This window comes from Pan troglodytes, chromosome 5, assembly GCF_028858775.2.
Source record: "Pan troglodytes isolate AG18354 chromosome 5, NHGRI_mPanTro3-v2.0_pri, whole genome shotgun sequence".
NCBI classification, from domain to species: domain Eukaryota; kingdom Metazoa; phylum Chordata; class Mammalia; order Primates; family Hominidae; genus Pan; species Pan troglodytes.
Genome location: NC_072403.2, coordinates 77,369,815 through 77,382,422, shown reverse-complemented (window position 1 = coordinate 77,382,422; position 12,608 = coordinate 77,369,815). Strand labels below are relative to the sequence as shown.

The window sequence follows — 12,608 nt, the reverse complement described above, 5'->3', positions numbered from 1 at the left end:
AAGGAACACTTTTGAAGTCATGCTATCAGGCCAGTATTACCCTCATACCAAAACCAAAGACAAAGCTGCCACAAGAAAACTAAAGACCAATATCACTTATTAATAAAGATAGAAAATCTCCACCAAAATATAAGCAAATTGAGTCCAATCACATATAAACATATTTTTTTCTATCCTGATAAAGTACGATTTTTTCCCCAGGATTCAAGATAAGTTTGATATCTGAAAGTCAATTAATGTAATATACCATATTAATATAATAAAGGACAAAGCCTACATAATCATCTCAATAGTTGCAGGAAAAACATATCACAAAATCTAACACCTATTCATTATAAAAACTCTCAACAAATTAGAAATAGAAACACAATCCCTCAGCCTGATAAAAAGCATCTATGACAAATGTCCAGGGAACACCACACTAAAGGTGTCAGGCTGACAGCTTTTCTTGGAAGAATTGGGAACAAGACTATGATATCTACTTTCACCATTTCTATTTAACACTGGAACATAGGAAGTTCCAGGCTATTTGTTAGACATACACACACACACACACACACACACACACACACACACACGGACATATTAGTTGAAAGGAAAGCAGTAAAACTGTCTTTATTCACAAATGACATGATCTAATATGTAGAAAATCCTAAGTAATCCCCCCAAAGGACTACTAGCACTAGTAAATGGGTTTATACAGTTTTCAGACTACAAGCTAATATACACAAGTAATTTGCCTTTCTGTATATTAAAAACAATACTTCAAGGCCGGGCATAGTGGCTCACGCCTGTAATCCCAGCACTTTGGGAGGCCGAGGCGGGCAGATCATGAGGTCAGGAGTTCGAGACCAGCCTGGCCAACATAATGAAACCCCATCTCTACTAAAAATACAAAAATTATCTGGGCATGGTGATGCATGCCTGTAGTCCCAGCTACTTGGGAGGCTGAGGCAGGAGAATCACTTGAAGGCAGGAAGCAGAGGTTGTGATGAGCTGAGATCATGCCACTGCACTCCAGCCTGGGCAACACAGCGAGACTATGACTGAAAAAAATAAATGAATAAAAATAAAATTCAAAAATAAAATTAAGAAAGCAATTCTAGTTACATGACCTTCAAAATGCTTAGATATGAATTTAACAAATAAATGCAAGACTTTAACATAAAGCTATGCAACAATGCTGAGAGAAATGCAAGAATAGCCAAAGAAATGGAGATACATTGCATATTCATCGATTGGAATTCAATCTTGTTGGGATGGAAATTTTTCCCAATTTTATCTATTGATTTAATAAAATTCCTATAATATTCCAGCAGGCTTCTGTGTAGAAATTGACAAGCTCATAGAAAAATTTATAGGAAACTATAAAAAGAATCCATAGCATAGCCAAAATTATTTTTGGAAAAAAAGAAGGAAAGGTTGAATGACTACCCAATTTCAAAACCTACTATATAGCTATATGCATTATGTATTTATCTGGTCAATGGGTTATTGCACATAAAAAGGCATATAAGTCAGGAAAAAAATAGATATGCCAGAAATCAACTTTCTTGCATATCTATGTGCAACTTTATTGCACATAAAAAGGCATATAATAGGTCAGTTTTAACAGTTTTTAAACAAACAAACAAAGAAATGAGGGAAGGACAGTCTTAAAAGAAAAAAGTGTCATAACAATTGTACGTGTATACGTGAAACATATAAGCTAAATCATTATCCCACACCATATAAAAAATAAACTCAAATGGATTAGGAATCTAAACATAGGAGCTAAAATTATAAAATATATTAAAATGTCTTCATGACCTTGGGTTAGGCAAAATATTATTAGACACCAATTATATGATACCAAAATATACGATATAAAAATGACAAAATGGACTCAATTAAAGGAAAAGTAGAAAAATTGGATTTCATGAAATAAAAACTTTTGCTATCCAAATGTCAACAAGTGAGAAAATGGAAAGCCAAATCACATATATCATAAAGGACTTTTATTCAATATATACAAAGAACTCACTCAAAAAATGCTCTCAATCATAAGAAAGCTGATAACACAATTTAAAAATAGTTAATAGATTTAAAAAGACATTTCATTTTTGAAGATATACAAATGATTAATACACATACCAGAAGATGCTAAAAATAATTAGTCATTAGTGAATGAAAATTGAAGCCTCAGTGAGATACCATTGTACATTTACTAGAATGAGTACAACAAAGAAAACGGACAATATCAAATGTTGGCAAGAATGTGGAGCAACATAAATCTGACACATCGCTGGTGGGAATGTTAAAATGGCACAGCTACTTTGGAAAACAGTTTAGCAGTTTCCTAAAATATTAAACATGAATTTTCCATAAAATCCAGCAATTCCATTCCTGGGAATCTTTTCAAGAAATATAAAAAAAAATTCCCTCAAATAATTGTATATGAATTCATGATTCATGAGAACCAAAAACTGAAAACAGATGTCCACTGAAGGATGAATGGATTAACAAAATGTATATATTGTGAATTACTCTTTAGCAATATAAAGTACCAACTACTGATACATGATACAACATGAAAATTCTTTAAAAAACATTGCTATGCAAAAGAAGCCAGTCGCAAAAGACCACATAGTCCATCATACCTTTCTAATGAAATGCCTGGAACTGGGCTTGGGTACAAAGATTGACTACAAAAGAGCTCTTCTTTGGGTAATGGAATTGTGCTAAAACTGTATTGTGATGATGCTTGAGTAGCTCTATACATTTGCAAAAGTTACTCTAGAATTGCAGTGAATGAATTTTATAATATATAACTTACACTGCAATACATTTGTTAAATAAAAATATTTCATAAACTCTAGAGAAATTTTCTAGAATGTTTTGCTACATATCTATGCTCATTTCTTCTTTCCTTCCTTCCTTTTCTTTTTTTTTTTCTTCCTTGTGTGTGATTTTTTTAAGGTCCATTCTGTGAGGTGTCAGCAAAACCTTGTGTTTCTCTGCTTTTTTGGAAAAGAGGAATTTGCCCAAATAGCAGTTCTGCTTATACTTATGAATGCCCAAAAGGATCTTCCAGCCAAAATGGTGAAACTGATGTCAGTGAGTTTTCATTAGTACCATGTCAGAATGGTACTGACTGCATCAAAATATCAAATGTAAGTCTCAATCTAACATATAAGTGAGTGGTTTTAAATTTTTTTTACTATTACCAAGCAATTTGGAAAGAATAAATAATTAGAATCCTTATTAAGGTAGTTTAATTGTTAGACGAACAAGAACGGTCTACTTATTTTAATTTTTCCCATTTATATAGGAAAAAACTTTGCTCTTCCATCAGTATTTTCCCTTTTAAAAGAATATAAATTTGTACACTCTTCATTTTTACTTATTGCTTTTTTTCATCTTTTAGTTATTCAATATTGTTATACTTTAACTTTTCAATTTAACATTTAAATAAATAAGAGTAGGAAATATTTCATTAGCTCTTCTCACAAATTACTGTCTTTTCATTTTAGATTCATATTTGTCATTTATTCTTTAAAGAACCTTAAGAGATTATTTTTCCAACCTCCTAAACTTTTTGTTACTAACACTCTGAAAAGGAAATTTTTTTCCCCTGGAGAATTGTCCATTTTATCAAAAAAATTGCTGAACTTTTGCTGAGAAGAATTAGTTACATTATATAGAACATAACACACAGATAAAAGTTTATAGAAGAACATTTTTTACTCCACCTGAAATTTCTTCTACAATATGCAAATATTTGTTACCAATGTACCATATACTAGCCCCAAATATTTGGAGATACAAGGGCAAAGAGCAATAATACATGCTTCTTCTAAAAATCAAGGAAACTATTATTGTAGTAAGCAGACTATGTATGCCCCTCATCCTCCACCAAAAAATAAAATAAAAATAAAATAAATAAATATGTCCATGCACTAATCCTGGGAATATGTGCATGTGTTATGTTACCCAGCAAGAGGAAATTAAGATCGCAGATGGAATAAAGGCTGCTAATCAGCTGATGTTATCTTGGATTATTTGGGTGGATCCAATGTAATCACAAGGGTCCTTTAAAGTGGAAGAGAGAGATGGAAGAATCAGAGTCAAAGGGGGATTTGATGATGTAATGAGGCTGGTTTTAAAGATGGAGGAAGGGACCATAAATGAAAAAATGAATGCATCCTCTAGAATAAGCTAGAAAAGTCAGGGGAACATTTTCCTGTAGAGCCTACAGAAGGGACACAGCAGACATCTTGGTTTTAGCCTTCTGAAACTTTTCAGACTTATGACCTCTGGAACTCTAAGATAATGATTTTTTGTTGTTGTTGTTGTTGCTTCAAGCTACTAAGTTTGTAAGAATTTGCTATTTAAATAAAAAGTTGTTATATAAATAGAAAACTAATACAATAATCTATCAAGAACTATTAATAGTATCATTTAAAATGTTTTGCTTTTAAAGTTGACAATAATGAACAATTGAACACATTCTATAACTTTACTAGTTAAAAGAATCTTAATATAAGAAGCGACTTTTAATGGATGTATGCTTAACTATTAATTCATAGAAGTACTTTAATTCTATTTTGCTTCTCTATTATTCATTATTTATATTCTCTATTTAATATTCTCATTATTTAATATTCTCTATTATTCATTAGAAGAATTATTTTGTAGATAAATTACTTGGAAAATTGTACATGTTATCATTTGTACTGCTACCATGTATGAGGTTGGACAAGCTATATACCTCTTTCAACGTTAATTTTGGGTTAAATTAAATAAATTTTGATTGGATTCCATGAGAATAAAAAAATAATCAATTTTAAGTATACGGGCTTTTTACCTTGGAATCTTAATAAATCTTATTGTTCAGATAAATATGATAATGAAAATGATGGTAATGATGATGATGTTGATGATAAGGATAACAAAGAAAAAAGAGAGGAAAAAATAAGGAGGACAGCAAGAGGAAGAAATATGATGACTAGGTTGTATTTTGAATGCAGGTGAAATTAACTTTTGCCCAGCAAATTTAATTTCATTTTATTTTTACCTGCCCATGGATGCATGGACTTGTTTCAGGTGCCAATGGTTTATTTTCTATGCATAGTCACCCCAAAACTTGGTGGCTTAAAATAATTGTTTTATTATTATCTCTTATGGTACTGTGAGCTGACTTGTCTCAGCTAGGATATTGTTTAGAGTCCCTCTGAGGTTGCCATCGGAAAGTGTCTAGACTTGGACTTCATCTTGAAGGTTTTCTTATTCATATGTCTGGTAGTAAATGTTGGCTGTTAGCTTGGCCCAGAACTGGGCCTATTAGCCACAATCCTAAACATGATTTCTCCATGTGGCCTGCGCTTCCTGAGAGCATGGTGGCTGGGTTCAAAGAGCAAGCATTCTAAGATAATTAGATAGAATCTATATGGCCTTTAAAGCATCATTGTCTCCATGATCACAATCTTGCTTACATTCAAGAGGAAGGGAATATAGTTGCTAACTCTTAATAGAGGAGCTTCGATTTCACATAGCAGGAAGAGTGTGTGAGATGGGAGATGGTGTTGTGACATTTTGGAAAATAGAATCTGCCACATTGCTGACAGATAATTTCTACTCCAAGTTCATGAAAATAATTTTAACCCTTCTCCAGGTAAGAACCCATTCATTACCTTTGAAATATCCAAAATACTTTGTAAAAATATTTTTTTAATCTTTCCTAGGATGTTATGTGCATCTGTTCACCAATATTTACAGATTTGCTTTGTAAGAGCATTCAAACATCATGTGAGTCATTTCCTTTGAGGAATAACGCTACGTGTAAGAAATGTGAGAAAGATTATCCTTGCAGGTATAACTAATTTTCTGTTTATTTTTAATACAAAATACATGGTTTTTAAATCACGTGAACAAAAATATAATGATGTTCTGGTTTTAATCCTAACTTTTACTTAATGGTATATAATATTCTATTTGAAGTTAAAGTAAATTTTTTTGCATGTTTTGGGTTAATTGTTGTGGTATTAATTTAAAATAAATATTTGAGAAATTCTCAAGCATAATTTAGGTATACGGTTATCAAAAAAATATTTTGTTTCATAATGGAGGTTTTAATATAATCAAATAATAATTGAAGGTCTAGAAAGAAAAGAGAGATATATGTCTCCATAGTATTATTTCTGTTATACATATATAACATTGAAATATTTTAAAATAATAGAATATTTCTTCCTGTATTTCACAAACCTCAGCAGATAGATATTAGTTAGGGTCTTTAGGCAGACTTTTAGGAATTCATTCTTTCTTTAAGTAATAATTTGCCACAGATTACTCATTTATAAATGGCAGAAGTGACCCAAATATCTGGGCGTATAATTTAGTCAATTTTAAATAGCTTTATAGACATTTTCTCACATCATTAAGAAATACAATTTATACTCTTCACACTTGCCTGACTTTTATCTGGCTGCTTAAAGTAAATTCTGTTGGGCATTATTGAAAAGCAGTAAGTAGCCTCAAAATTTTAGAATATTCATAAAGGCAGAAAATTAACATGCGGGGTACAGAATAGCCTTGGAACACACTGAAAAGAAACTTAGAATATGCATCCACTTCACACTGTACGATACTTTAATCTATTTCAAAGGAATCCAAATTTAAAGGTTTTTTTTAAATTAACCTTTTGAAATGTGACTTTTTCAAAAGAAGTGACAATAAACCTTATCATTATATCAAGATATTGAAAACTCTAACCCATTCCGTCAAATTTTTGCATGCCTTCAATCGTATATTAATTCATCAATAAACCTGAATGTTATCCCTTTAAAAATATTTACTTTTAATTTACAATTCTATTTCTATGCCTCAATGTGCTAGTAGATTAGTGAATGTACTTAGAAAAGTGATCAACTTAAAAAAAAAAACCAAATACATCTCCTCCCCAAACATAAAACTGACTGATTAAAAAAAATTGCTAACTCTGACTCAGGTGAAATAATGGAGATATAGTAAATATTAATTAAGTATGAAGTTGAAAAAAATGACAGGAAATTAATCTTGAAATCTATTTTTCTGTTCTCATATGAGTCAAAGAATATCAGTGAATATAATAATAAAAATAAAAACGACTTGACTTCAATGCTTTTATGTTAAGGATTTATCTGTGTGTTACTAACTTATGAGGTATGTTTTCCTAGGTCAGTGACTCTAACACTTTGAAATTAGAACTTCTTGAAGAGCTAAAGTACAAATGGTTGTTCTTTGTCTCTAGTGTTTATAATTTAATAGATCTGGGATGAGGATTGCAAATGTACATTTCCAATCAAGTCGTAAGTGATGCTGATGGTCCTGATCTGGAGTCACCATACTTTGAGAACTATTAGTCAAGATGAGCTTGGCCTTAAACAGCTTCAATGAGGGAAATTGTCTTATACCTTCCAACTAGTTTAACTACTCTTTTCTACTGAAGTTTTACTCTTCTGAATTTGGGAGAAAAAAAAATGTGTTAAGGTGAAAAGGAGTCAAATGTGGAAAGGAGAAGAATAGAGTGATTATAATGATATTAGTTTCCCTACCTGAACATATGCTATAGATCTAAATTTATATGGGTAGATGAGAGAGAAACTGAAACAAAATTACCTCCCTGAGAAAGACAGTGAAACATTGGTTATGGAAATTTTTATTTGGTACCTAGTAACTTAAAGCAATACAGTTAGAAAGAAATTAATTTTCTCCAGTAGTTAAAAATCAGAAAATTCCTTACCACCTAGAAGACTGAAAGCTTTAGATGTCTATGGGAAGTTAGCATAAAAATGTTATTATTATGAGCAGAAAGAGTTGTAAAGTATCAAAAGGGGCAATGCTGGGAGCAGGTAGCACACAAGTAGAGTCTGATAGGAAAGGAAAAGGAATAATTGATGTCTTGGAGGTATCAGACAGATAGAATACAACTTTGGTGACTCTCTTAAATTATAGAAGAACGGTTTGATTGTTTATGTGAATACTTTGGAAAATGATTTGAAAATAAAATGGAGTTTGTGAAATACAGCAACTGCAAAAAAAGAAACAAATATTTTAAAAAGGATACTTGAACATTATTTGGGTGGCGGTTTAGCCATCCAAATACTAGGAATTCCTAGAGAATTCCTCTCACTCTTCTCCAGCATTACTGCTTTCCGTCTACAAAAGTAAAATAACTTTTTTACCCCCTACTTGCTTGTTTGGCCCTAGAAGGTAAATTTTTTCAAGGTATATTTGGCATTTTTGCATGTTGATACTTGAACCATTTGGAAGAAAGTCTGCACTTAAGATTAACAGTGAAACTCCTACCAGAGGTTTTAAAGGGAAATGAAAGTCACACTCTACAGTAACACTAAGAAACTGTATTGCAGCATGTAATTGTGCAACTGGAGGTCATTTTGCAACCATGAAGTCCAGCAAGGAGACAAAGCCAAAACAGATATAGAGCTGAAAGGATTAAAAGGAGAGCCAGAACAATGATCAGATTCTTTATGAAGAAAGAACTACCTATAGACAGTTTAACAATATGAGCCAATAATTCCCTGCATTGGTTTAGTCTGTTTGAGTTAGCATTATGTTATTTACCACTGAAAACTTTCCATGTAAATATACTGAAATTCTTTACAAACCACTGAGTTAGATTGCTCACATATTTTAAATGGTTAATCTTCAGCCATACAAGTAGTTTTATTGCTCACTCAATTATTAGTTATCTACTAAAAGAAAATCAAATATTTCTGTAATATTGCTGAGTACTCTATGAAAATGATTTTGAATTACTATGAAATTCTACTCTACTGTAAGATATTCAAGAAGAATGTGTTTTATTCATGACTGTATTTGTAAATTATTTTACTGTGCTATGTATAGAATATTTTCTAACTAATTTTTTTGATTCATTATATAATTTGTTTATAATAATTATTTTGGATCTTACTGATTGAAATGGAAGGTCTTGACTTGGGCGGTGATATGAAAAGACTAATCTGTTTAATTTAAAGGATATTTATATATTTTTCAGAAACTTTCCTACTCTAAGTAAAACTCTTCTGCAACCATAAAAAAGGCCAAAAAAAATTAAAAAGAAAAAAAGCTCTTTTCGTTAGAAACTTACATTCCAGTAGGCAGATACTGCTTTAAATGATCACTCTGAGGCAATTTTATTAAATAGAGCATTGGTGTATGTTCCCAAGGGAAGGGAGACCAGCTAGAAAGCTACTATGAGTATGTAGCCCAGAGTTGGTGGTGACTGACACTGCCATCAAGATGACTCGCGATGATGGTAATTAAGGATCAGATCTGGAATATATTTCTAAGAATAGTTCAATCTTTTGCTGAAGGATTAGATGTGAGGTAACAGAAATAAGTCAAGGGTAACTCTAAGGTTGTTTGCTTAATTGAAAGGTTGGGAAATAAACCTTAACTGTTTTCTAATACCATTTCCAAAATGGAAAAATCTGTAGAAAGAAGGGCCTGGTTGGCAGGAGTGGAAAACAAGATGTCAGTTTTGAACATGTTAGACAAGACACCTAATAGAGCCAAGTAGAGATATTGAAGTAGATATCAAGTATGTTTCCATTTTAGAGAAGCTATCAGGGCTAAATATATAAATTTGGAAGCCAGTGCCAGAGACATGACATTTAAAACCAGGAAACTTGCTGTGCAGAAACCTTTTAGTTTAATTATATTCCATTTTTGTCTATTTTTGTTTTGTTGCATTTCCTTTTGAGAACTTAGTCATTAATTCTTTGCCTAGGCCAATGTCTGGAAGAGTTTCTCCTAGTTTTTTTTTCTAGGATTTTTAAAATGACAGGTCTTATGTTTAAGTTTCTAATCTAACTTGAGTTAATTTTTGAATATGGTAAAAGATAGGGGTCTAGTTTTATTCTTCTGCATATAATTCTTTATTTTTCCCAGCACTATTTATTGAATAGGATATTCTTTCCCCAATGTATATTTTTGTTGACTTTTTCAAAGACCAATTTGTTGTAGGTATGTGGTTCTCTATTCTGTTTCATTAATCTATGTGTCTATTTTTATATATCAATACCATGCTGTTTTGGTTACTATAACCTTTTAGTATAATTTTAAGTCAACAGAGTAAACAGACAAACTATAGAATAGGAGAAACATTTTCAAGGAAAACATACATCAAAAGGCTAGTATTCAGAATCTACAAGAAACTCAAACACCTCTGCAAGGAAAAAATCAAATAACCCCACTAAAAAGTCAGCAAAAGGCATGAACAAATATTTTTTAAAAGAAGATATAAAAGCAGTCAACAAACATATAAAAAATGCTCTACATCTTTAATCATCAGATAAATACAAATTAAAACCACAGTGAGATGCCATTTTACACCAATCAGAATGGTTATTACTAAAAAGTCAAGAAACAACAGATGTTGGCAAGGATGCAGAGAGAAGGGTATGCTTACACACTGTTGATAGAAAAATAAATTAGTACATCTCTATGGAAAACAGTATGAAGATTTCTCAAAGAGCTAAAAATAGAACTACCATTTTATCCAGCAATGCTACTACTGGATATCTAGCCAAAAGAAAAGGAATCATTATATCAAAATAGCACCTGCACTCATATGTTTATCACAGTACAATTCACAATAGCAAAGTCATGGAATCAGCCTAAGTGTCCATCAATGGATGACTGGATTAAAAACATGATACACACACACACACACACACACACACACACACACACACACACACCATGAAATACAACTTAGCCATCCAAAATAATAAAATCATGTCTTTGCAGTAGCATGGATGGAACTGGAGACCATTATCATAAGTGAAATGACTCGGAACCAGAAAGTAAAAAACCTAATCTTTTCGCTTATAAGTGGGAACTAGACAATGGGTACACACTGACATACAGGGCAAAATAATAGATATTGGAGACTCTAAAAGGTGGGATGGTGGGAGAGGGTGTAAGAATGAAATATGAACTATTGGGTAAAATGTTCACTATTCGGGTTATGGGTACACTAAAAGCCCAGACTTCACTGCTATGTAATATACCCATGTTAAAATAACAAAAAACAAGCAAACAAACAAAAAACTGCACTTGTAGTCTCTAAATGTAAAATAAATAAATAAATAAAAGAGGTTAGCTTAGAAAAAAATAAAAAATACAACAGGAAACTCAATGAAATTACCTCACATTGAACCCAGATAGGAACAAGAGAAGGTTTTCGAATGAGACTTGGTACACTCATATTTGAGGGAGTTAATGGATTAGAACATGAGATTTAAAAGGACTCCGTGAGTTAAGATGATAAAAATACAGACAATTATTAGAGAAGCTAATAAACTGGCAACTAAGGAAACTTCAAAGTAGTTTATATTTAGATAGGAGTAGAAATGGGTTGGGATATAGGGCACAAGCAGAAGAGTTAGCTTAGATAGGATGGCAGATGTTAAATGAATTGTAATAGAAGGAAAAATAGAATAGGTTGCTTTGAATGTGTGGTTGTTGAATCATTTGGAAAGTGTCTTCTGATGGCTCTGTTACTCAAGTGAAATAAGCAGCAATGTCTAATGAAATAGTAATCCAAGTGAGTATGAGGAAAATAGAGTATTACTGATATGCTACAGCATCTCCTTGAAGTTAGTGAACATGAATTTAAAGTAAGTTCAGCCTGCAATAATATGTGTCAATCTCAAACCAAGTGTAATTTACTCATATGCCCATCAGAAATAGCTAGGGTGTTGAATTAAAGTAGGGTTGAGCTTTATCAGGCTATGACAATGGAGGGGAAAGAGTGATTTAAGGGTGTATGCAATTAGTGATTATAGAAGTAAAAGGTGTAATCTAATTCACACAAGGAGGCAATAGAGAATATGATGGGGATGACAGACACTGAAGGTTGGTAGGGTCAATGGATCGTGGGATGGAATAAACGTTGGAGGAGAAAAGGACTACAAGGAGTAAATTAGAAAGAGAAATGAGGCCGTGCATAAAATATAAAATACTTAACATTAAGATTATGTAAGTTAACATTGAGAAGATGACATAGTTATATATTATGGTAGTATAGAGCATACTAGAGTAGGAGTAGGTTGTAGAGTTAGAGGGAAGATTCAGATCTTTGAGTTGAGACAGTATGCTCCTAGGAGATGCTAATGTTGCAAATAAATAAACTTTGCAGATATTGAAATAATGAAGGCACTTAGGTGTTCTCCATGCCTTGGCTATTGTGATAAAGAGGATGTGATGTGTTTGCATGTGTATGTATGTAATATTACACAGCCACATAAAGAAGGAAATTTTGTCATCTGCGACAGCATGGATGAATGTTGATGGCATTATGCTTAGTGAAATGAATCAGCCAGATAAAGACAAACACTGTATCATCTAACTAATATGTAAAATTTTTAAAAGTCAAAGTCATAGAAACAGAATACTGGTTTTCAGGCAATTGGGACTGAGAGAAATGCAGGGGTGTTCAAAGGGTTATAATATTGTATATTTCAGTAGAGTTAGAAGGGAGAACTTGAAATGTTTCCAAGACATAGAAATGGTAAATACTTGAAGTGATGGATGCCCTAAATCTGACTTGATTATCA

At 32.1% G+C, this 12,608-nt stretch overlaps 1 protein-coding gene across 32 annotated transcripts in view; it reads left to right on the top strand.

Moving 5' to 3' along the window:
• Nucleotides 1-12,608, top strand: part of LOC472247 (eyes shut homolog) — a 559,821-nt gene that overhangs the window by 382,139 nt on the left and 165,074 nt on the right. For all 32 annotated transcript variants that reach the window (XM_054685976.2, XM_054685997.2, XM_054685998.2 and 29 more), the window contains 2 exons: nucleotides 2,959-3,152; nucleotides 5,724-5,851. In XM_054685976.2, the coding sequence (XP_054541951.1) occupies nucleotides 2,959-3,152; nucleotides 5,724-5,851 (322 nt within the window). The remainder of the gene's footprint in view (nucleotides 1-2,958; nucleotides 3,153-5,723; nucleotides 5,852-12,608) is intronic.